Below are 25819 nucleotides of genomic sequence, written 5' to 3'. Positions count from 1 at the left end.
CTGTGAATTCACAGACCTTTTTTTCCTCCACCTAGAGTTCTTTTAATCTCTCTGGAACTCCCAGAATAGGGACCAGATTGTTCCCATTTCCAGGAAACAAAATTCAGAGACGTGTTTAAATTCTGAATGCTACCAACATGCGCATAATTGAGGTGTAGCAGTGGGTGGTTCTATCAGCAAACACCTGGTTTCTTTCAGTGTGAGCTTAGCTCTTGTAAATTTTATTCTCGAACTACTTTTCCCTTTCCTTCTCACCTTCTTCCTCGCTATCCCTACCATATATTAACACAATGTTAATTTCTTCATTTTCTTTTCAGTTGCTATTTTTCCCAGGGTAGCATTAGACTGTGCTTAACTGTTGTTTTTGTTGGGGGTGCGTTTTGTTTTGGCAGATGTTTATTGAACAAAACAAGATGAAAAGGCAAAGTCAATTGCTTCTGCAAAATTCTGCTCCTGATCAACAGCTTTTGAAGGCTTTGGATGACAACGCTAAGCTAACCCACACATTAGAAGAAGAGAGGCTTCAACACCAACAAAAGGTAAAACAGGATTACTTTGCATCTCATGCAGAAGTCTTTGAGACCCTCCTGAATTTAAGTAGTATCATATTTTTTATGTTCGGAATTATTTGAGCTCTTGTGCCCCATAAGAATTCAAAATACAAACCTGAACTTCAGAGAAGGTTGTGATGCCCTTTTTCTGGGTCACTGGTAGACATGAGTACAAAACCTGTAAGTTTTTTGGCCTGAGGGCTCTGGTTTAGCTAAGTATTTTATTCTGGATGCCGGTAAAGTGCAATACAAGCAGTAAGTCTGGTTCCATTGAAGAAGAGATGACAAGAGAATATTTTGGACTTTGAGTAATATAAAGGGTGTTTTAAGGGGGGTATAAGCTAAGAGGAGCAGGAGTTGAGAGGTGGGCAGTTCACGCTAGTAGTCTGGCCACTTGCTAACGAACTGCATGGGGAAGAGCCAGACATACTAGAGCAGGGAAATGTTAGGTGAATGCTGCAAAGTGGTATGATAGGGTCTAAAGCACTAGGATCTAAACAAATATATTCTTTGAAACAGGACTAGATTAGTCTCTAACTGGGAGAAATCACCATTGCTTCACTCCAAAGCCTGAAAATTAGTTTTCCACTCTGTTAACAGAGTAATGCTAGGAAGAGGTAGACAGTTCCAGTGCTTTCATCAGCGCAGTGATACTAAGACTATATGTAATCTTACTTGCTTCTGAATGAGTGTTTTGGAAGGATAATTGCCAGTTTATAGAAAACCTCTGCATCTTTGGCCTCTTGAAGTCTAGAGTAAAATGTATATATTTAGGGAGTGGGGAAGTGATTGCTACTCTGCACCTGAATGCTGCCTCAGTGCTGCAGATGTTCCATAGTTCACCTACTGGCATGTGCATGAGTTGCGACAAGGGAGATTAAATAACAACCTGTCAGTGGAAACAATCAGTGAAAGAACAAAAATGTCAATGTTCTTCTGCTTTCAAATGAAGAAATGTTCTGAAATTCTAATTACGTGATAAAAAAACTATAAAAAGAAAAAGGGAACATCTTATAGCTCAAATACTTTGGAGCTAAAGACGTATTCTGAAGAAGAGATAAAACAAGTTTGGATCATAATAGAAATTCTGACATCTCTCAGAGAGATCTGTCCAGCTCTCATTCAAAATTTGTCCTCTTTCTGGGACTTGCAGTTCACTCCTAAATCATGTTTTCGGGAATAACTGTGCCTAATGGGTTATTTCTCAAAAGGAAGGGAAGAAAATACCTTTCATTGTAATGAATGCTATTGTTTGCTGACTGCAGATCAAAGAATTGGAGGAGCAGCTAGAGAATCAAGCACTGCATAAGGAGATTAGTCGTCTTAAACAGCAACTAGAACTTTTGGAAGAAGATAAAAAGGAACTAGAGCTTAAGTGTCAGAACTCAGAAGAAAAAGCTAGAGACCTAAAGCATTCAGGTAAAATAATATAATAACTCATTTTAGAGGGAAAATTGAGGGGGGTGTGAGTGGTGAGTGCACATCTAATAGAATTATACATGTTACATTTGAGACCCCAGAAGCAACAGCTTTTGTAGCTGAGATCCAGACCTGTGCTTTACAAGACAAAATACAGTAACTGCCTTCAACTACGGTTGTCTAGAATGTCTGTGAAAGAATAACCTTGCAAAACTTCTGTAAGGTACTGTTAAATTGCCCTGAGTCTTACAGATGGAGATATATATCTGTTGTTTCTGTGTGAAAGACACAGTCGAAATGTGTACCCAATCAAAATGTATCCTCTTACCTAGTTTTAAAAATTAAAAAAATGGGACAACTCTGCTCTTTTTTTCCCCTCCTTTTTTCGTTGTTTTTGTTTTGCAAAGATGCACAGTGATTTATCAGACTGTGGAGTCTACATTGTATCAGTTGTACAAAAACATCCCGTAATTATCAAGCTTACCCAGCCATTTAACAGTCTTGCAATAGAAGACATCAGTGAAAATAAAGACATGATTTAGCCCTGCATACTGACATGTGAGAAAACAATTTCTGCTGATGTGAGAGGGTCTAGGAGGTGTTTCTTTTTTTCTTTTTTTCAAAAACCAGATATTTAAAAGGTAAGTACTGCTTTCAGAGCTCTACAAAAGAAGTTAGCTAAACAAATCTGGTGGGATTTTATGGCTCATATCTATGAGAATTCTATATGTAAATCTCTTACGTGTAGTCAAATATTTCGTTCCGTGTCAAGTGACTGAAAGGAAAGGAACAGTCTTGCTAGCTGCTGTGTGCATTTGTCTCTGACTTTAACACCCAAAGAATAGGTTCACAGAATATTGAGGACAGAACAACTGTTGCAGTGCAGATGTTCACACAGTTATGGCTGTCAGGATGGTGCCTGGCTTGTCTGCAGCATCCCATGTATTGAATGAGGATATTTCTGACCTAATGCTCTTGATTTAAAATGGATTTTAAAAAGAGCACCTGATGTGTGTGGCTTCGCTATAGGGAGTGTGGGGCTGTGGCTGGTTAAGTATTTGCATGTACCTTTGCTTTCAGTCCTTGTTCAGCTGAAGGCCTAACCAGGTGCTAGTTTTAAGTATGACACCTGGTCAGAGAAGCATTTAAGCCCCTGTCAGAGGAGGCCAAAGTCCCTGTCTTCAGTTAAGACTCCATGTACAGCCGCACTTTTCTGAAACATACCCTTAAAAGCAGGATTCACTTTAAGCAGTCTTGCTTGGAAGAACTGCTTTGTGTGAGTTTTACATTAGCAAGCCTTAAAAATACGCCTAGGCAGCATATGAATTCTCAGCTGCCTTGGAAAAGATCTAACCTTCACAGCAGATTCTTTCACAGCATCACAGGGTGGCTGGGGTTGGAAGGCACCTCTGGAGCTCATCTAGTCCAACCCCTGCTAAAGCAGGCTCACCTTGAGCAGGTTGCACAGAGTCGTGTCCAGGCAGGTTTTGAATGTCTCCAGAGAAGGAGACCCCGCAGCCTCTCTGGGCAGCCTGTGCCAGTGCTCCATCACCCTCCAGGTAAAGCTGTTCTTCCTCATATTCAACAGGAACTTCTTGTGCTGCAGTCTGTGCCCGTTGCCCCTTGTCCCGTCACTGGGCACCACTGAAAGGAGCCTGGCCCCGTCCTCTTGGCACTCGCCCTTGAGATGTTTGTAGGCATCGACGAGCTCCCCTCAGCCTTCTCTTCTCCAGGCTGAGCAGCCCCAGCCCCCTCAGCCTTTCCTCATACGGGGGATGCTCCAGTCCCCTCACCATCTTGGTACCCTCCGCTGGCCCCTCCCCAGCAGGTCCCCGTCTCTCCCGAACTGGGGAGCCCAGCACCGGCCACGGCACTCCAGGGGCGGCCTCAGCAGGGCAGAGCAGAGGGGGAGGATCACCTCCCTCCACCTGCTGGCCATGTTCTTCCTCATGCCCCCCAGGGTCCCACTGGCCTCCTTGGCCACAGGGCCACTGCTGGCTCACGGGCGACTTGCTGCCCCCAGAACCCCCAGTCCCGTCCCCGCAGAGCTGCCCCCCAGCAGGCCAGCCCCAGCCTGTGCTGGTGCCTGGGGCTGTCCCTCCCCAGGGGCAGGACCCTACACTGGTCTCTGTGGAACTTCATCAGGTTCCTCTCTGCCCAGCTCTCCAGCCTGGGGTCAGGTCTCGCTGGATGGCAGCACATAGGTTCTTCCAGGCTTGTTTGTCCTTCAGAAGGAATTCATCAGCATAAAGATTGTACCTGAAATTTAAAGCAATTTAGTTGATTTTAATTTTTTTTCTTTTTAAGTTTAAAAGTAAATGTTAAAGATTGTAATTTTAATTTGAATCCATCATTATGAGAATAATGAACCTTATCCACTTTGGAAATCATATTCTGTACTTCTGCCATAATTCAGAACAATTGCTAAAAATTGTTCTAACAAAAAGAAATTTAAGCCTTTTTTTTTCTTTGTATCTGCTCTTCCCCAGTTGACTGCATTTGACAATATTTCAAGTGCAGAAAAGTAATTTTCACAGTTTAGGTCTGACACGAAAACAGGAGAGAAGGAATCCATTCTGATCACTGCCCAGTTTTGACCATTTTTGTGGGGAAAACCCACACCATCAGCAAGACAGAGATAAGGCTGGAAGCCAAAATTGCTCATTTCTTTCATCTCTTCTTAATTCATTCTCAAATGGAACCTCAAATAGACCATTGCCGGAATGTGATAAACTTTTCCATGCTCTGTCATTTTATATGAAGGATCCTGTACGAGGGAGAGTGTCATTTTAGTTTCAAAAGTAACTCATATTGAAGCTACCTGGTTTAATGAGAATCCTGTGCATCTAGGACATTGTTCTTGGTAGGAAATCAAAAATGTGATATCCTAGAAGTTGTATGGTTTATTCTTGTTGTTTGTTTTTTAGTTAATTAGTAGCTGCTTTGTTTAAACCATCAGAGTTTTAGAGCAGATGTGAGAAACCAAGAACTTACTGTAGTTTGTTTTGTTGCTTTTGTGCAGTTGATGAACTTCAAAAACGAATACAGCAGTCTGAAAATCCTCCACCACCTCCACCACCACCACCCCCTCCTCCTCTTCCTCCTCCTCCTCCTCCTAACCCTATACGGTAAGTGCTTAAATCAAAGGTCACAGCTTTAATGCTTTGCTGAAGCAGAATACATTACACGAGCTTGCATCCAAGCAGGAAGAGGGTCTTTAAAGAAAAAAAAGGCTTTCTCCATCTGTCTTGGGCTTTTTACTGGCAGGACGGGCTCTGTGCCCCACCTGCCAACAGACGAACACCCTGACCAATTCTGAACAGTGTCTGCCTTGCCAAGCCCAACCAGTTGTCTAGGCTGTGACTTTGCAGTAGGAGGGATACCTGTCTTCTCTAATTTCAGAGGTTATTTTTTTCTATTCACCTGATAGCTGTAATTGCAGATTTGTGAAATGCTTGTCTGAATCTACTGCTAAGAAAACGCCTTTGAACCAAAGGTTATGTTGGGTTACTGTGTGTCCCTTCCTGTCAGATACTGGTGATGAAAATGCAGACTCCATTGAGTTCCCACAATTGCTTTCCTAAGTTAAAAAGAAAAAAAAAATCCCAGAAAATCACCACCCCATCGTCAAGCAGCTTTGGGTGAAATTATCAAAATTAAGTCTGATTTTTGCAAAGGACTGTAAAAGAGGATGACCAATATAGGATGTATCAGGCATTAGACCTGAATTAATTAACTAAGCCCTAAGGTGTGTTTGGCTAATTTTAGGAACTCAGCTGATCTTCATGTTGTCTGCTTGGTTTTAAAAATAAATGGACTTTGACACTTTCTAACCTAATAGAAATTACATATAGGAATCTTGTTAACTACTGTGTTAATATATGGATAGAGATGATTAGTAGGGAGAATTCATCCCTTTGGGCATCTTGCTTTATTTTTAGAAATCTAAACTAAACATGTTCTGAACAATTGTGTTTCGCCTTTTGCTCCTTTTCTGTCCGCTAACTCACTTGGCTTGTTTGCTTCTTTCTTGCTAATGTGTAGCATGAATTAACTTGGGGTGGTGGTGGTATGGGTTTGGTTTTTTGTGTTTTGTTTTATTTTTTTTTATTTTTGAAACCGGTAACACAATTCATTTTAAGCCCTGTAGTAGCTACATCAGAATATTTCCTTCATGCACTGTGATGTTGATGTGCGTAGAGGTTGTTTCAGAGCCTAGGCGCTGAATGCTGCTTTTTTCTGGGACAGAGTTCTGACCCTTTCTGTCAGGGAGGTCACTCTGCTCTGTAAGGAGCAATGTTCAGCTGGGAGTGATATGCCCCACTGACACATCAGATATGCATAGGAGCTTATACTTGGGCTTTAAGATGAATCATTTCTATGCCTGGACTTTTACATTTTGACTATAGTGAAAGGATAGTTATTTGATACCGTAAGAAGATTACAAACTTGTAGTTGGTGAGGAGATACTGATGACCATATTTAAGTGTCCTCTGAAGAATAATACTTCACTTCAATATCTGAAGATTCAATATCTTCATGTCGATATCTATCTATTAGAATACCTAATACTTTGCTATCAATATTCAAAAGAAGAAAGCTCTTCTTTCCTCTTATTATGCTGGAGCAGCTTCAATTTGTCATGTGTTACAATGAGACACTGTCATTTAATATTCAAATCTGGAGTGTTTTGATTTGTGCCTAATGCCTGTTAAAAAGAAATAGATTTCTCTGGTGCATTTTGATGGGAGGCATTGTGGGGGGTAATTCAGAACGTACATCTGCATTCAAGAACTGTTAAATGAGTCTTTTGTAACTAGCTGTATAATCAGGTATAAGCAAGCTGTTGTGTATGTCATGTTCAAGTTCATTCTAACAGTGTGTAATACAGGACAGAATGACAGTCTGCAGTTTCATTTTTCCCAAAGGTCTCTTATGTCAATGATTCGCAAGAGATCTCACTCCAACACCAACGTGAGCAAGAAGGAGAAACCTCCTCAGCAAGAGTCAGGTATGGCTTGTCCTTTCTCAAGTCGTGCAGATTATTCACTAGGTACTGCAGATAAAACTAGTGAAAATGAACCGTGCGTACAGCTAGTGATACAAATGCTTATAACTGTCAACATTAACTACTGCTATCCATGTCCCAGCATATTCATCTGCCTTGCGGTTAGAAATGTGGTTGCAGCCCAGGTACATGTGTGGTAGCTTTGGTAAGGAGTAGCTAAGGACTTTGAGTTTGTCTACTTTGGAGAAAAGGAGGCTGAGGGGTGACCTCATTGCTGATAGGACGAGCGGGAATGGTTCAAAGCTGTGCCGGGGGGTGGTTCAGACTGGACATGAGGAAGCATTTCTTTATGGGGAGGGTGGTCAAACACTGGAACAGGCTTCCCAGGGAGGTGGTCAATGCCCCAAGCCTGCCAGCATTTGAGGCATTTGGGCAATGCCCTTAATAGCATGCGTTAACTTCTGTTCAGCCTTGAAGTGGTTAGGCAGATGAACTAGATAATTGTTGTAGGACCCTTCTAACTGAAATATTTTATTCTATTCTACTGCGAGCTGCCTCAGGATACCCAGCAAACTTATGCAGCCCCTGTAGCCACCTGTGCCTCCACAGCTGAGCTGTTCATCAGCATCCAATATACTTTTTCCAAATGGATTTTAGTATGAACAGTCTTTGAAGCTGCAGATCAAAAACCTTAAAGGAAGATCTAGCACTTGCTGTAACTGAAGAGTTCTGATCTTCCTGCTTCTGGCTCTAATGCTTATCAGATAAGTTACTGAGCTGATCTTCCTCACTGATGTGGCAGAAAAAGTTATCTTTCCTGTTTTTTCCCTTGGGGAGAGGGTAAAGATAAGCACTTAGTTGGGTATGGTGGTGTGCTGGGTGATATAAATGGATGGGGAGAACAGCATGGTCCAATTTAGGCCCCATGCTGTTACACCAACTCCATGCAGCTTGAGTTGCGCCCTGGCAGTAGTAGTTGCACTATAGCAGCGTTTAGAGGCTCAGCCTGTGGCTTTAAACTGGACACAATATAGCATGTAGCTGCACCTACAGTACGTCCAGGACTTTGCACTACCATAGGTTATCTGGAAGAGGCAGAAGAACAAATCCAACAAGCATTAAGCAGAGAACAGGTTATATGCAGCATAACACAGGGAAGTTTCCAACTTTCAAATGGCTTCTTGTTTGTGATTTCTTCTGTCCCAAGCCTCTCCACAGAGCTAGTTTGTTAAATGCTTCAGTTTTCATCCCTCTATTCATATCTTGTGAAATTACCACTCAGAGTTGACTGTAATGCTAATCCTTTAATAATACTGAAAACCTAAAACAAAACAGGATCTTGCACTAAGGTGACTCTGCGTGCAAAGTAACAGCTGAAATTGCATTTTATTGTTGTTAATGGAAGCTGGAAACCTAGTAGGTTGAGAACAGGAGTCAAGTACAGATTTACAAATGAACATGAGTGCCTGAAGAATCAAAGCCAGTTAGACAAGCATTGCCAGTAAAATAACTAAGGTTTTTCTGGCTGTTTCTCTCTTTCCTTCTGAAACAGGAGTTTGTAGTCAATTGCTTAACTCATTTGCTGCCACTTAAACAAAGGGGGCTGCAGGAGGGAACCTGGCTGAAATTGTAGGTATAGGATATAACTGTTAAAGAAAAAATTGCTGCTAGCAGACTGTCATGGTCTGTAACTATTGCTGGATTGTTGGATGGGACCAACAGGCAGGATGTGAAGGACAAGAAGTATTACCCCTCCCATTTTCAGGTGAAGAACTGAGGAATCAGGTGACTTGGGCAGGTCCTGGCGGGGACCTTTGGGAACTCATTACCAATCTGAGAGAAATAAAGTTGTTTGTCTGGGTAAAATAATCAGAGAAGTGACCTTGTACTGAGGTCTCTGATGAAGAGTCACTCTTATATTTCAGTAAAAGTTCAATTATGTTGCCTTTATTTATCAGGTTTCCTTATCTTGAAGCATCCTAGATGTTTTGATTACACCTTTTTGTTGAGACCGTTACAAACGGTGATTGCAGGAAATACTATGAAATTCACTATAAGTTCTCTACACCCCATTTTTTCATTATTTATTAGCAAACTTTAAGAGTTCTGACCTTTCTTCAATCACATATGAACTGCTTTTTCTCTTAATAGTTGAGCTGTTCCTAAAATAAAAATATAAAAAGGTGGAAAGTTCTGTCTTGATCTTGTTATTATATCCAACTTGAGGCTTATTTTGACCCTTGTTAAGGACTTAGAATGAGTGGTTTCTATCCCATACCACCAATTATGCTTTTATATTTGAAACAGCCTGTTTGTGAAATTAAAGCCTGACATTAAATAGGCTTAGAATACAGAAACTGCATTTCTATGAATCATCAATAGTACCCTGACAAGTGAGAGAGCGAAAGTCTATTTAAAATTCCTGTTATATAAGGTACAACATTGCAGCTCTGAATACCATCAGCCGTATTTCTCCATGTATTTGCTTTAAGTACTCTTTTCCCCCCCCCACCTCTTTTTGGGATGGCATGTTAAATGTCTTTTGTTACATTATCCAGAACACTGATAAGTTAACAGGTATTGTTTAGGTTCATCACACAGCTTCCCACTTCATCTGAATATTTTGCAGTCCTGATACTCAGTCTCTTGAGAAAGCAACCATTTCCTTTCATGGTATTTAAGTTTTGCACTCTGACTTCATGCAGTGTTCTTTAAACGTGTTTTTAGTTCAGTCTGAGATGTTGCTGTATCATTCCAGCAAGGTTCTCAAACCCATGTGAAATACAAGACATGTTCGGCAGTCTTGTGATGGGCTGCGTGCAGGCCGTGTGTGGGGCATTGTGCACTTGTCCTGTGTCAGTGAAGCTGGGGAAATTTCTGCTGAGCCAGGGTGAAGAGGTACAGTGGAAGTGGGGCTGTATTTTCAGCCTGTAGCGCTAAACTTTTGCAATTCCGAAACTGTTATAGGAGCTTTGCGTTTTTCAGGATCTGGGCCCTCCTTCTGTCCAAACTTCTTCAGGCATTTGCAAAGTCCACGGCTGGATCCTCAGCGTGTGTAGATTGGCATATTATCCTTGAAGAGCTTGTGACAGTGTAGCTGATAGCAAAGATCACCAACAGCGCTGTATCCAGGAACTAGAATTCCTGATAACTAGAGACGAGGTTACTGCTTTCTGCTACTGTATATAGATGCATGCAACATCAGGTGAAGTGCCTCTTTTTGGTGGGAAAAATTAAGAATAAGATAGTGATCATGTAAGAAAGACCCTGTGAACAGCCCACTTACGGGGAGAAAAGTAAGCCTATATATTTATGGTTATCATTGCCATTTTCAATAAAACTGAGGAAAAGCATGGATTTGGGTAGTACCTGAGCAGTATGCCCACACATGCAGGCATGGAGTATAGCTAAGTACATTGTATACGTAAATACTGTTTCATCATTAAAACTAATTTATGATTATGGTAACTGTTTATGGCAAGCAAGCTGATTAGTAGGCTATCTGTTTAACGTGGTTTTTTCTTTGTACTATTTCTCTGTATTTATATCTGGAACATGATATGCTTTTTGATTTTCGGAACAGGTGAAGAAGTTACGGATCTGAAGAGACAAGCTGTTGAAGAAATGATGGACAGAATTAAAAAGGGAGTTCATCTGAGACCAGTCAACCAGTCAAGCAGGCCTAAAACAAAGGTTTGGAATAAATAGCAGAGCAATGATATTAGCCAAGTACACTAATTTACACTGAAAATAAATCAGAGTTTCTGTGAAACATTCAAAAGAATACATTTATCTCACCTCATTTGCTTTGCTTGATTTTGAATAAAATAAATTAGAGCAGCATATGCCTGAAGAACAGAAAAGGAAGCGAAGCCAACAGTAAGTAAATAGAAGCCCAGTTTCTTTGACAGAGAAAGGAACTGAAAGCAAACATCTTGTAAACAAACAGCTACTGAGAAACAAAAAGCACAGAGAGAAAACAGGATTCTGCCTGAACCGAAGGGGGTGATAAAGAAGTAGATGGTATTTAGCAGTATTTCTTCCTTTTATGCAACACTTAGCACTAATACCTGAATGTGGCTACTATAAAATATTGCTTACAGTCTTCACAAAAGCATGACTTTTCTTTATGTGTGTAGGCTGTGATTCACAGTCTTAAGAGCTCAGACTCTTCCACTCATCTGTGTAAGACTATAGATTGGACGTTAGCCATGTGCCCAGGAGAGGAGAGAGCAGAGGAACGGCACACAACTGTACGCCTGTGTGGCGGACCCTCGTGCGACATCTGTCTTCAAGTACAAAGTCTGTCATGGTCCATTTCATGTGTTTTTTAACATGCATGTGTTTTTACAGCCAGAAACACCAAAGCCCTCTGAAAGTGCAATGAAAGAATTAAAAGGGATTCTGGTAAGAAAACTTGTGGTTTATATTTCATTTATTCTTCTCATTGAGCTGACAGGGCCTTCTGTGTAAAATAGACGAGTATTTGAAACTTCTGCATTAGTGTTTTGGTTTGAAGCTTTAGAGCAGTTTTGGAGTGAATCCCTTGATTCCACTTTTTACTTTGGTCAGACTGAAAGATTGGTTTTGGTCTTGCGAACAGAATTTATTTTGGAGAAAACTAGCCTGTTAACTCTGCTCCCAGATTTGTATGTTCCTGCCACTAGAGGGGAGGTTATGGTCCACACCTGCCATAGATCTTTTGGAAACTATCCAAGTACTCACAGTGGGAATGCTTAGGGAGTGAGAGGCAGCTGAATATATCTAGTCCAAAGTGAAGCCCCCAGACAGCGCATATAGTAGACATAGGGTTCTCCTCATCAACTGCTCTGAACTCCTGCTCTCTCCTGAGGCACCGAATTTCTTGTTAACATAGACGTAGCCTAAATAGAGCAAGAGCTCTCTAGTCTTTCTGCCTTTATAAGTAGAAAAAAATAATTCTGAATAGCTGTCCACATACCCATTGATCGCTAAATAAAAACATCAGGTGTGTATTTGGTCCTGCTCAGAGCAATGTGCTAAGTTTGTTCCAATTCCATCCTTTGCTCATACATTGCATTGCTTATTTAACTGGTTGCTTCTTTTGCACAAGTGCTAAAATTGTATCAAACATTCAGAAGGAGCTGTAGTTCTTGCTTGCTCCCTGACTTCTGTGACCCTGAAGCTTTTAAAGTTGAAGCGTGACTTTGGGACATCAGGTGAAATTTTGCCTTTGTAAGGTGAAATTCTGCCTGAACCGAAGCAAAATACTTCACATTCACTCTACAGAAGGTAAGGCTAATCATTCTACTCATCCATTGTAGCACCTAAACAGACCTTATGAAAAATAACTTCAGTGCTGTGTTGGGTGGTGCAGCAAGGAGCGTAGCCACAGCCTGTGCTGCCATTTAAAACCATGAGTGCGGCACCAACAGTGTGTTAAACTTACTGTTCTCCAGTCACACGAAAGCAGGGGAAGAAGGGAAGAAATCATCTACAGGGCCACCAGACCTTAATGCTAAGCTGTAATTAGAGGGACACATAACTAAATGTTGAGGTAAATAGAAAAGAAATAAAATGCAACGTGGAGATTATGTTTTAAACGAAACTCTGTAATTATAGGAATATTTCATATGGCGTGCTGTTTGGACCAGTGAGGGCTGGACTGAACAATCCTGCTGAAGGCCCTTTCGTTTTCTAATAGCTGTTTAATTTCTTTGACACTGTATCACTGACATCAGGGGAGACTTGATTATGTACTTCAGAGGGAGCAGAGAGAAGCCTACAGTCACTGTACTGCTGTATCTAGCTTGTTGCTTTGGAGCCCTTTAGGATATTTGCGGCGTAAGACAAACTGTGTAAAATCCAATTCCAATCTATTCTTGAGACCAGTCATTATGCACAGTCAGACAACAAACACGGGGGTGGGATGTGATGGAGTAAACATTTGTTGTTACTATGCTAATTATGCATTTCATGTAGACCTCCATATAATTGTTACAAACAAAACACATTTATGTTCTGTAAATTGCAGACTTGAGTGACTCTGTTGTGTACATTTGTGCAGATCTGGAGCATACTACTAATTAATAATGTACCTGCCCAGTTAAATTTCAAATATTTGCCAAAGAAAATACTTTAATTTTTGGGTGGTGGTGAAGAATTAGTTACTTTGCTGGGAACCTGAAAGTAGCACAGGTTTTGCAACTTGTGATGCCATTTCCTTTTGTCATTTGCTATTTCTGCTCAGAATATATGTGCTTGTCAAAAAAAGATGTTAAGAGTATGTTATTTATACTTTGGAAAAATGCTGTGTGAGTCTGACATTTGTGGAAGGCTGAATGAACAGGGTTCCTGGGCATCCCTAAAGATGGCAAGACTCAGAGGGAGAATGAAATACCATATAGGTCCCAAGTTTTCAGTTGCATTGTAAACATTTTAGGGAAATTTTACAATCAAGTGGGTGCTGATCCAGTAACTGACTTTTGTCAGTTGGGAAATGCATGCAGTGTGCACTATGTGCGTGTTAAAATTCCTGTGGGCAAGTCTGTGAGGTTTCAGGCTTTGATTAAAGCCTTTCCTCTCACACCTTAAGAGAAGCGCTGCTGGACTTGCAGCTTCGCTGCTACAAAATACTGGTTTTGGCATAAGGCACGAGTAGCATGCATTTCTATTTTGTGTGTTTAAAAAGCTTGAGATCAAACTCTGTATGTAAGAGAAGCCATGAAGTATGTGGATATAGGGTCAGGGTTATGGCAGATCAGCTAGATTACAGAATATAATAATGTGCTGCAGTTGCTGCTAGTACCTATTGACTTCTACAGATAGGTGTACACACCAGGATGGAGCAACACAGGACCAGCACAGAACATATGCAGCAGTAAAATATGAGTCGTTGGCTTTCTGCTGATAATGGGCATGGTAATGCTCTAGCAGTTTATTAAGATCCTTTAAACGTTAAGATGGAGGAAGTTGGCAGTTCCCTGCAAACAGCAGAATTTGTTCATTGGTGATCCAGAGCATCACCCTTAAGCCCGATATCAGAACCGTAATGTGTAGCTAAGTATGGTTAATCCCTACACCAGGAAATCCAAGTAAGGGGAGGAGTGGTGAGCCAGCCCCCAGATGCTCACTGTTGTACTAATGGAAGAGCTTCACACACTGGTCTAGAACTGCGGTTTAAAAGGTTATCATGTTGTGCATATGGGATGTTTGGCAAGGCATACTATGTCCTCAGAGAGCTTCTCATGCCTATTTCTTGCTGTAGGAAACGCTGAATAAATCCACTAGTTCCCGAAGCTTGAAGTCCCTTGAAACAGACAGCAGTGAAACAGAGCTGGAACGAGTTCTGCGACGCCGGAAAGTGACCACTGACCAGGACAGTGGCAGTAAGTGGCTGGACTCCTTTGTAGTCCTCTTCCTCTCTCTTGCATTAAGTGACTCTTGAAGCTTTACTTTCTCTTCCAGACCATTGCCATTTCAGCCATTATGGAGAGCCCTGCTTACTTCTACAGTGATTCACTTCCCTGTCGCACCTGTCACTTTTCATCCCCATTTTCTCCAAGAGATGCCTCTGTCGGGATTTTCTGCGCACACAGCCATATACACAGAGGTTCCTCTGTCCTGCCTGGAGCTCAGACATTGTTATTGCAGTTAATAGTCTGAGCCTACTGAGAAAATACTCCTTAAAGTAATGGTAACCAGAGAAATGAGGATTTAGGAGTAATATTTTGAATTAGCCTCTTCTGCAGAGCAAAGGTCTGCAGTTCTTAAAATGTGCTTTATTATCATCATCTGTAAGGAACTGTTGATGTTCTGCCTAGTTAGAAACAGTCTGTGCAAGTGTAAGGCCATGTGATAGTTGATGCAGATGTGGCTGGTTTTAATGTCACTGTATGGATTTAGCTTGGACTCTGTAGCTGGGTAGTTCACTCAGGAGTATGAGAACAGGCTTTTTTGTCAGTGGGCTGGTTCTCGCTCCAGCTGTACTTTGGGCTGGGAGAGCACTGGCAAGTTGTGGCGTGGACGCGCTGCATGGGCAGCAGGACTCGCCATCCCACGAGGCTGGGGGATTCCGTGCATGACGGTGTCAACATAGCAAGCCCTGCCTGGGGTACAAGAAAGGGTTAATCTTGGCAGGGAGAGCAGAAGCTGCAAATGCTGCATTTTGCTAGCCTCCATGCACTGGAGGCTTTTAGTTAAAATTCCATTTTGATTCCTTAGTTAGCTTGAATTCTGCTATGCTTATGTGTTGTTTTCTAGACTGGTCAATCTAGACGACAGAAGCATTAAACTTTCTTTGGATTTTAGGTCCCACTGGAATCTTGGCCACATCAGAATCAAAATCTCTGCCTGTGCTAGGTTCGGGAGCCAGTGCCGCACAAACAGCGCTGAACAAGAAAGACCTGGAGACAGAATTCAGTCCCAAAGTACCTGACTCGGGTCCCATCTCTAATGAGCTTAAGGGCGTCACGGGCTCCAAGCATACATTACAGTAAGTAGAATATGGATTTCTAGATACATTTTAGTACCAGATCTGTTTAGCTGGTGCATTTTGAAAGTGATTTAATACCAGTTTTGGTTAACAGGATAAAGGTACAGTCTGCAGCTGTTTACCACTCACTGACTCTTCAAATAATTTATAGCCTCATGTGGAAGTAGAAATTGAATTCTCTGTAATAAAGCCCATTTCCTGTAAAATCTGTGAACGTTCTTCAAAAAAAAGTTCATCATCTTTGCCAAAAGAGACCTCAAGAGTCTGAGGAATGGCAAAGTTGAGGGGTCTTTCCACATCCTGAAGAGAAGAGGGATGATAGTTGTATAGTTAACTCTTGATGTAAAAAATAGGGTAATTCTAGCACAATATTTTAAAACATACTGTCATGTAGGTCATATTGGTCTGTATGCAGGTGCTCAGGGTAGTTTCTGTTGGACCAAAACAAGTCCTATTCCTCTTAAACGTTTGTTGGTAAAAATTCTGAATTACCTTGAAATCGCGAGATTAAGAGTCTTCAAAAGCTACAAAAAATATAGTTAGTGCCGCATTTGCACATATGGGCAGAAGGATCTTTTGTCGCAACAGATTGAAGACCCAAGGTGCCAGTTAAGCATCAAAGAGTTAAACCTGCTTCAGAAATATTTATTTCAGACAGATCCCCTGGAGGATTGGTTTGTTTTACAACAATACCAAGCTCCTTTTGAAATTAGGCTGTGCACTTGCTTCAGTTCCCTTGCCAGGTTGTTTGTCAGTTTGTCACTTCAAGAAAAGGAAATAGTTGAGACAAATCAGATCAGCAGAATATTGTAATCATGGCTAATTAAACCTCTGATTTCCGGCTCTGTCAGTTAAAAAATATCACCAGTACCAATTCTAGCAAGTATCCATTGCTTGGTTCAAAGGAGTAAGTAATGACAAATGAGCTGGAAATTCAGTTCGTATCTATTTTTATGAATTGATAGTTACTTCACTCTCTTGCAGGTACTTTTATAATTTATTTTTGAATGGATAAAGAGCCCAATTTCCTTTTGTGCTCTACAGTATTTAAGTCGCACCGAGTTTTAAAAGCAGGATGTCTTTTACAATCATATGTGTTTTCCCCTTTTATTTAATTTAAGTATCCCTAGAAGAAAGATGATCTTCATTTTAATTTAATCAGAAAGATGAAGATTTGTTCAACAGTTAATTTGACATGAATAATGCCATTACATTTTCTTGAACTGCTACCCTGACGGAAAGGTGAGGTTTTTCCTGAAAAATACTGTTTGTAATTTGTGGATTTCTACAATTTTGAACAGATAACCTTTATCAGAAAATACAGCAACTCCTACCACCTTTTGTCTACCTTTATTCCACCAAACTAAGTGGAAATTGCATTTACAAGAAAGGAAATGAAATAATTGCAGGCCCCAAGGTCTCGCAGAACGCGTGGTGAATTGACAGTGAAAAGGATCTTGTGTTGACAGTCACAGTTGTTATGTGTTATAAAAGCATATGTGAAGCGCAATTTATTTCTCAGCTTGCCTATTCAGTGACATCCTGAAAGACACATTTCGCTTTAATTTATCTGTTTAAAGCATTAAAACAAATGTAGTGGGCCAGATTCCTTAGTGCTGCAGGGCTGCTTTGCACCGCGTCACTGGTGTAACCTGCGTATTAGGCTCATCTTTGAGGCTGGTGTTCCAGCAAGCGAGAAGATGCTGGGGCTGTCAGACTTCCACTGCTGGGCTGGCAGGGAGGAGCAGGAGTAACCTAGACGTTTCATACCGTGTTGAAGTGCAATTAGTTTTCTTTTTCCTCCTGGGTACTGTTTGCAGCAAAGGTTAGTAGAGGCAGCCTCCGCGCTCCTAGGTGTGTGTTGTTTTGAAAGAAGGCTCATTCAAAGCAGACATCAGAAGGAAGTTCATTTGGCTATCACATCTGACTACTTGGCTCTGTAATTAGGCAGTTTTCTGGGCTTCCCTGGGTACATCTATACTAACAGTTTTGTTTGGATCAACAGAGCGCTTCTGAAGCAAATCTCCCTATTGTCCCCATTTGCTATGCTTTGCTTCGTATCCTGGAGTGGTCTTAGTGCATAAACTAGGGATTCGTTGGATGAGTGAAACTGAACCAGAAGATGTGATCCAGCCTTTACTGGCTGGCCCAGGAGCCACCCAAGAGCTAGTTCAATGAACGCCCCCCCTGAAATGTGTGTTGTGAGGGCACTGATCTGAAGCACAGGCTGTTTCCCTTTACACATCTGCTGATGTTGCACCACACTATTTTCGAAGGTAGCCCGTGTTAACTAAACAAGCAGCACGCTGCTTTGGGCAGATACCCTAAATGCCAAAGGCATGAAAAAGATTTATTGTGGCTCGGCTTATTATTCATACCTGAGGCAAAAGGATGCAGCTGTCTCATCATTCACAATTCCTTGAAATCGGACAAAGGTGTGCCCTGTTTGCAGCAGCCAAGCAAGCCTTTTCGAGCACGGTAGAGGACTGCATGTCTCATCATTACCAGGTGTCTCTGGCAGTGCAGCATTTATTCTTTTTTTCTTCACGTGGATTTTAATGTAGAGCTGCCTATAGAAAACCTTGGGAATAGTTGTGCATGAGATATTTCTCTTTGCTGTGCCATCCATTTACTGAGGCTTGTAATCCGAAGGAGGAGTAATACTTACAGACATTTAAATGCGAACAGCCCTATTCATCGTTCTTTATTCACACTGAGTAACAGTTGAGCACACCTGTTTTTGCGGAGAAAGAAGGTCATGCCTTTGAAAAAGACCCAGTCTTGAAAATGTATCTGTAAACAATACGTAGATGGAAGTCAGCCTACTGAGTAAAATCCCAGATCCTCCCTGCCCCCAAGTCAGTGGCAATCTAACCGAAATATGCAAAGGGTCAGGAGTTTCAAAGGCTTTGGTTGTAGTAGGACTCCGCAGGTGATATGGTTACTCCTGTGGCCAGTGTTACCAAAGCACTGGCCACCAGCTGAATCTGCTGGGCCACTCAGGTGAGTGGCCGAAGGAGGGATTGTGGAAAAGGGCTGTAACATCATCAGCAATTACAGGTTGGTTCTGAAGTTTTCCTGTAATCAAACTAAGTGATGACAGCTCAGAGAAATGAATTCAGAGGAAAAATGTGGGTTTTGAACCACTAGGTGAGGTGTTCCTTCAGTATAGGAGATTGTTAGAAGAAGGGTCTGAAGCCATTAAGAGGATGATTTGGAATGTTTGAATGCGAAATTTTGCTCAGGTGGTGCTGAGGGGGAAGACATCAATCATGTGTGTCCTATAGAGAAATTGAGGCCTTACCTCAGTATTCAGGTAACTTCCTCTGCAAATCTCTTCCCAAATGTTTAACCCAGCATGACTGTAATTCTGTGACAATTGCTCAGAAGAGAATGGGTGACAATTTAGTTACCTTGGGAGCAAAGCGAGTTCCCGTGACTCCCTGCAGTGTGTAGACACAGAAGGAGAAGGTGTGTCTGGCTCTGCCCCTGGGTTTTTTGGTGTTTTTTTTCCAGCACTTTGTAAACATTTTGTTTCTGGGCAGCAGAGTTCTCCGCTGACAGAGTGAACCACAGAGAGGGTTAGTCTTAATCTGATGATTTTATACAATTAAAGGATTTGTCCTCCTTCCCCTGGCTGTAATCTTAGTACCCCTGAATCATCTACCAGCTCTGCGGGAAGTAGCTCAGCCTCAGCTAGACAGAACTGCAAAGGTTTTCCAGTGCAGCTTGAACATGGGCAATTCAGTTTGAACAACAAATGAAGAAAACAATGGGATGTCCTGGAAGTTTGAGGTCTCCTCAATTTTAAGTATTTTAAAAGCTACTGTCATACATTTTTCTTAGTGTACTTCTTTTGTGCTCCCTCAGTGCAGGTGGAAGCTCTTCAAGATTCTTCGTTTAAATGAATTTGCTAATCTTTCTGAGCATTTTCAAAACAGTGCCTAAGAATGGGAACAAATTCCGTACTAGAGATTATCTGCAGTTCTGTTCTGCTTGCTGCTATGTTGGTGACCTTTCTACTTAGCCAGGTGTAGCAGCGGCATTCCTGAAACGGAGAAGGTTTCTTGCACTTCACAGATGTCTGGTGTTATAGATAGAACTGGTACTATCAGAGGAGGAAAACAACCGACTAATTCACTAGTGTCACTCTTTGTATTCCCTCTAATTTCCTGTTGACAAATCCTGTAGCGTGCTGGGATTTTTTTGTTCATTGAAGACTTTCAAGGCTTGGAATTGGTGTATTTTTTACTATTGTTCAGCATTAGCCTTTGGCCCTGTCTGTTGAATTCCCCTGCCTTTTTAAGAATTCTGAGGTGTTTAATAAACACATCTGCAGTTATTCTCAAGAAAAGTTTTTGACGGAGGATAAAATTGACTCACCTCTTGTGGTCTGGCACGCAGCAGACAGACCATGGTGGTGCTCTGCTGAGCTGGGACCCTGTCCTGTACAGCCTGGCACCGTGGGCTGGTTAGTCCAGGTCAGAGGCAGGACAGCGGAGCTGCTGTTGTTTGGCAAACCCTCCTAGCATGGTAGTTTGGAAAGGACACAGAGATTGGAGTCTGAGCTTTATTGCACGAGTGATGTTTGTCCTCGGTTACGGGTATCTTATAGGAAAACGAGAATGCTGGGGTCGGGGTGGGCGGTAGATCGGCGAATAGCAAGCTGTAACTGGCATGCAGGCATGGTTTTTAACTGTTAGGAAGAAGCAGCTGGTAGTGAGCAACTGTCAAATTAGCTTAATGCTTCAGATCTTACCTTTCGGGGAGTAAGGAATAGCACCAGCTGAGTTTTATTTTGGTTTTGAAAGCAATTTTGCTTTGAAGGCAGATGACAGCTATTTCAGCATCCTAGATTAAGGAGCTCACTGAAGGACAAAGTATACTAATTTGATGCCATGTTAGCGTTGGCTTTTGTATCAGAAATTACTTCATTCATACTATCTCAGATTCCAGGCAGAGGATCTACATGGATTCTCCCATGCTTATACCATGTACTTGCAAAACCAGTCTTTGTTGGGATAGATTTTTGCTAGTAGTTTCTAAATATGCTGTAAAACCCACAGATTTTCCTACAGCGTTTTCCTTGAATGGTTTCCTTTAGCCTTCTGCTTTTTAGAAAATTGGATGGGACTTCATCCAATAAAATTTTCCATGATATTTACATAAAATTCTGGTTTCTAAATGGAAACATATTACAGTGATTTCCTGAATAGAGCACCGAGTGAGGTTAAGTAATACCAAGGTTATAATATTAACCAGAAGAAACAAAGAAAAATCCAAGTCTCAGTTGACCATCCAATCCTTAGTTTCTTTTTATGCTCCTACTGTAAATTATTTACAAAGGGCACAGCAGTACTAGTTCACAGACAGCCCGTCAGGTGTAAGCCTTTATGTTTAAATCTTTGGTAGCTTCTTTAACTATCTAAATAGAATATATTGCTTTTGATACTCTTGTATCACAAGCAGTCCTCAATACTGCATGGGACTTGGCATATCCCGTACAATTAATCTAAAATGCATTTGTCATCTAAATCTGGATTTCACAGCACAGATTTTATGTGTTTAGTCATAAAAATATATGCAGACTTATAAAGAATTATGTATGAATGAGTACAATAGAACTAGGTTCTCAGTTTCTGGCTTAAATATATAGTTGGGCAAATAACAAGAATACTGATAACAACATTAACAATCTTAATGAGGGAAGAGCTTTGCATAGAACTAAATGCAAATACCTTGGCTGGATAAATTCGTAACTGTTCAAATCTGTGGCTAACTATATCTGTACTAATTGCTTTTCCCAGCTGTATTTGTAGCAGTAAAAAAAAAAAGTTTTCTGAAAGGGAGCACCGATGTTGTGTTCATTCTTGCACTGAAACTTCATTATGCCTGCAGTCCGCTCCTGACAAACTGTTGAAAATGAGCTCTGAACACCTGATAAATAGGGTTAATAATTTTTAACAATACTGCATCTGTAACAGCAGCACTGTCAGGCTGGTGCTGCAACAGCGTAAAGCATTTGAAGAAGGGAATGCGAGTACAGTGAAGTCGGAATAGTAATTCTTATTTTTATGCTCGAAACGCTGATTTAATCACTGGTTTTCTCCATTAAACTACTTTATATCGACATCTTTTATTTTTCTGTCCTTTAAAGGTGGTAAATATGATTGCCGTTTTATCCATTTTTGTTATAAATGAAACAGACTTCAGAGTGTTTGGCTGTGCATCAGTTGTTGGAATGCTGCCATACACTAATGCAGACTCCCCACTGTGAGCCCAGTGAAGAATTATACTTTGATTCACCAGATTGTATTAAATAGTCCAGCTGTTGGGATTTGAAAGATAGTTACCTCCAAAGTGAAATAAAAATGAACTTGGCATTTACGGCTTTGACCATTTTTATAGAGTTGGGCAATCAGCTTTTCAGAGGTAGCACTTTTAAAAATAACCCTCTTCTGGTTACACTGCTTTATAAAGTTTAATTTGCTGTAACATTTAAAATACCCCACCTTGTGTTTTCTGGAATGATTGGCAACTTTTGCATAAAATAAGCATTATTTTCCTTATGAAATCACTAGCTTCTGATGATAATCAAATGAGTCTGAAACTGTATCTATTAGCACCAATTTCTGCATTAATTAACTTATACCAAAGTTCTAATGTTAGAGACAATGCTTGTAATTAAAGCTTGAACATGGAATTCCATTTGTTATATCCAGTGCTTCAGTAGCAAGCTGAGTAAATTCTTTCTGAAACGGAAAGTGCAGCATCTGTTGTTTCTGTGATTATTTATTCGTTTTTAACCTGTACATTTACTCTCTCCCCATCAGGTGGGAGCCAGTACATTCTCCGCCCCGTGCTCTAATTGTTGAGTGGGGTGACCTCTTTTTTCTTTGTCATTTTCTCCAGGACAAAGACTGTCACAATAAAGGGCGGTTCATAGCAGATGGATCCAGTAGCTGAATTTCTTTCTCGGGCCTCCAGTTGATTCCACTTTTTCCTTTCAAGGGTGTTATCGTAGCAGGATGGAAGGCTGCTCCTTATGAGTAAGCATGAAAAATTAAAAAAAGGAAAAGAAGAAAAAGAAGAAAAAGAATTAAAAAAAGGCTGCAGACTAGCAAATGCAGTTGCATTCAGCAGCGGTACAGTTAGGCTGCCTGGGAGAGCGGATCCACGCACCTGCCGCTGCGTAGGACCTTCCTGCACTAAGGGGTTTTGCCCCTGCCCAGCGTGGGGGTTGTAGCTGTATCGGCGTGGACATCTGCCCCGCGTCCACGCTGCTGTGTGAGGCCCTGCCTGAAGATGGGCCCAGTGCCTCTCCGAGCGCGGCTGGTTGCGTGCCCCCGGCGAGGGGCCAGCAGGCTGGCCAGGAGAGCCGGCGGGGGAGGCCAAGCCCCTGCCCACGCAGCGGCGTTAGGGCGGCACGGGAAGTGCCCCGTCCCTGCCTTGGCCGCTCCCGCTTCCCCAGTCTTTGCCTGGTTCTCTGCTGGGGCGTTCAAGCTAATCTAAGGATTTGCCTGCACGTTTTCAACACTAGTACAAAGCTTTTGAATATAGAGAAGTGCTTTTAGCGTTTCTAGCGTGTTGCCAGCCTCGACAAATAACCCCGGTGTCTCTGACCTTTCCTTCCTCTCTCCCCACGCAGAGGGCTGTTTATCGGCGCGGATCCCTGCGCTGTGAGCGATCAAGATGTAACCCCATTGCTGCAGTACAGAACGTGGGTCTAACGCCCTCTGTACTTCAGCGCATCCAGTCGGTGAATTCTCAGAAATCGTTGGTGCTTGCTCCCAGTGAGACCACTAGCAGCCTGTTGGTGCCGAGCCACAGCGGCAAATCTGGTTACGCTGCCTCTGCCTCCCGGTTGTACGGAGGAGTGTGGCACAGTGGAAGCCCCATGCAAGCTGCTCTGGGGTGGAGGTGTGGAGAAGCAGCCACGTTCTCTGTCCAGGCTGCAGGCTGTTAGCCTACAGCCCGCAGGAACTGGCAGCATTTTCTCTGAGTGCAACGGCTCTGTTGGACATGGGGGAACCCAATTCCGGATCTGAGATGAGCAGAGAGAAAACAAATTCTCAAAGACTATCTTTAAACTGATCCTTTTGTAGTCTAAGGATTTTTTTCAGTGCTTTGTGAGTTCATTTTTCCTGTTAAGTGTCTTCCACGGCTAGCTTAACAAGGGATTCAGGAGGGGTAATGCGACTGTTGCATTTTGTGCGCTACTATCTGTGTGTAACGGCTGTTAAATCTATAAATCTACTTACTGGTTCAGGAGACCTGTCCTGATCATACATGCCACTAGTAATAGAAATGCTTTTCTGTATATTTATATTCCTTCTTTTAAATGTGTGAGCTGTTACCCATATTCATATATTTATTCTTTTTTCCTTTAGATCAACTAGTCATACAGAATTTAGAAGAGAAGCTTCTAGCAATGAAAAAGAGACAGAATCCGTTGTAGTTTTAGATCCTGTTTCCACCAGTGGGGATCAGATGCCCAACACCACTCTGAATCAGAACAAAATGAAGGAAGAAAAAAACAAGCCACTGTATAAAGAAACTAACGCTGAGAAAATAAAAGAAACAGACAGTTCTAACTGTTAATTGTTATTCTGAAAGGCTGTAACTTTTGGGAATCATTGTCTGGACGTGTACGTTGCTTAGGTGTGTCACTAGGGGCTACAGTCTGTACTCCAAACAGTTTTCAATGATATAGATTGAAATGGTCTTTTGTATGCGGTTCAGTTACATGCATTAAAGTGTTAAATAACTATGTATCACTCAAAACCCCCCTCCCATTTTAATTTAGCAGGTACAGTTATTATTTTCTTAGATGGTGTCTGTTGCCTTTACTTAAAAACTGTTTTTGAAAAGGCTTTTTTAATTACTCTTTCACTGAGAAGAATGCCTTGTTAAAAGGTCCACTCTGCAGCTTGCCAGCAGCCCCTCGCACCCCTCTTGAATCGGGCAGGTTTGGGTTAGACCCTGTGAAGGTGATAACGCACACATCAGCTTTAGTATGGGAGGTATTACTAATTATTAAAAAATCGGTCTTTAGACACATTGCTTTAAAAACATTTTGGTATCTGCTTCAAGCCAGATCTTTTAGGTCTCCTTACTGCTGTCTCCACACACGCTTTCTGGAGGAAATTAAAAGCACAAGCATAACACGTCTGTCTGCTGCAGGTTCTCCAGCAGACAGGTAGCCCAAAGACTTGAAAAGCAGAGGCAGTGCAGCATGTCGTCTAACGATAGCCAGAGTCCGTAGCTCGTGGGTCGAGACTGGTGCTCTCATTTGGATGAAAAGCTTTTCAGAGGACTCACCTCCTGGTTTTTGTTTCCATGACGCAGCCAGGTTTGGAACTGCTGCAACTGGAGCCTGCATTTACTGCTGAAAAAAACCAAAACAACTTCTTCCAGGCTCCCATGAGCACGGACTACATCTGGGACTCGGTCATTCTGGGATTGCAGGTTATTTGGAATCAACGTTTTGCGAACTGCCAGCTGAAAGCTCGCAGCACAAACAAATAAGCCTTTGCTTTGACCCGGGTACACGCTGGTGGCATTGATGTCTCTGTTAGGTAACACTTTAGATGTCTGTATTTGCGAACACAAATCCCAGTTTCCCTCAGCCCTTATTTCCTACGAAGACAGTGAGATAGGTACGTAAGTGATTTGCTCCACTGCCAATTCACATTCCACTGTAGCCTCTTTTTAAACTGAACACAGTATCTCATTCTTTTATAACGCACGAACAAATGTAATCAGGGATTTACCTAAAGATTGGTGTACCTGAAATCGAGTGGTCAAGTACCTGAATGCACTTGGATTATTTTTAATTTAATGATTTGAAACAATGATAGTGTTGAAGGATGAATGTTCTGAGTTTGTTGGTTTGGCTCTGCATGCAACTGTCTGGTGCTTTTCCTAAAAATAAAATGATAGTAACGAGTGTGGTAGTTTCACATCTTTTTGGTGTTTTTTGCATGTTTGCTAAGAAGGTCTTGGGCTTGATCTAATTGCTGAACTACATATAATTCCTACACTGGAGGAAATTTGTCTCATTGATATCTGCATTTCTGGGGGGCATGTGGTTCTGGTGGTGAATCTTTCACTTAGGTGGCTGTTACACTGAATTTCAAATGCAACATTTTATATATGTCTTTTTCCTCAAATTACTGCTGCTGTATTGTATGTTCCAATTTTCAAATTATACAACCTCCAGAAGTTTTTTAAGAAGCATTTCAAACTGTTTGTTACCTAGGACATAAATTATTTATTTCTCTTTTCACTGTTGCTTATTAAAAAGACTCCTGACAAGTTTCCCAGACCTTGTGAAATTGACTTGTTACTCCCTGCCTCTGACTGAAG

At 41.6% G+C, this 25819-nt stretch overlaps 1 protein-coding gene across 2 annotated transcripts in view; it reads left to right on the top strand.

The window, feature by feature from the left end:
* SHTN1 (shootin 1) overlaps positions 1 to 25776 on the top strand; it is a 70775-nt gene extending 44999 nt beyond the window's left edge. The window contains exons 9-17 of one of the 2 annotated variants that reach the window (XM_037399692.1): positions 393 to 539; positions 1817 to 1970; positions 4993 to 5098; positions 6899 to 6981; positions 10562 to 10671; positions 11332 to 11385; positions 14225 to 14345; positions 15319 to 15451; positions 23842 to 25776. In XM_037399692.1, the coding sequence (XP_037255589.1) occupies positions 393 to 539; positions 1817 to 1970; positions 4993 to 5098; positions 6899 to 6981; positions 10562 to 10671; positions 11332 to 11385; positions 14225 to 14345; positions 15319 to 15451; positions 23842 to 24052 (1119 nt within the window). In that variant the 3' untranslated portion in view covers positions 24053 to 25776. Of the gene's footprint in view, positions 1 to 392; positions 540 to 1816; positions 1971 to 4992; positions 5099 to 6898; positions 6982 to 10561; positions 10672 to 11331; positions 11386 to 14224; positions 14346 to 15267; positions 15452 to 23841 lie in introns of both variants that reach the window. The other variant, XM_037399691.1, reaches the window with a different exon arrangement.
* Positions 25777 to 25819: the final 43 nt, after the last annotated feature.

This window comes from Falco rusticolus, chromosome 9 (genome assembly GCF_015220075.1).
Source record: "Falco rusticolus isolate bFalRus1 chromosome 9, bFalRus1.pri, whole genome shotgun sequence".
Classification (NCBI taxonomy): Eukaryota; Metazoa; Chordata; class Aves; order Falconiformes; family Falconidae; genus Falco; species Falco rusticolus.
The sequence above is the reverse complement of the archived record's forward strand: the minus strand, read 5'-3'. Positions and strand labels throughout refer to the sequence as shown.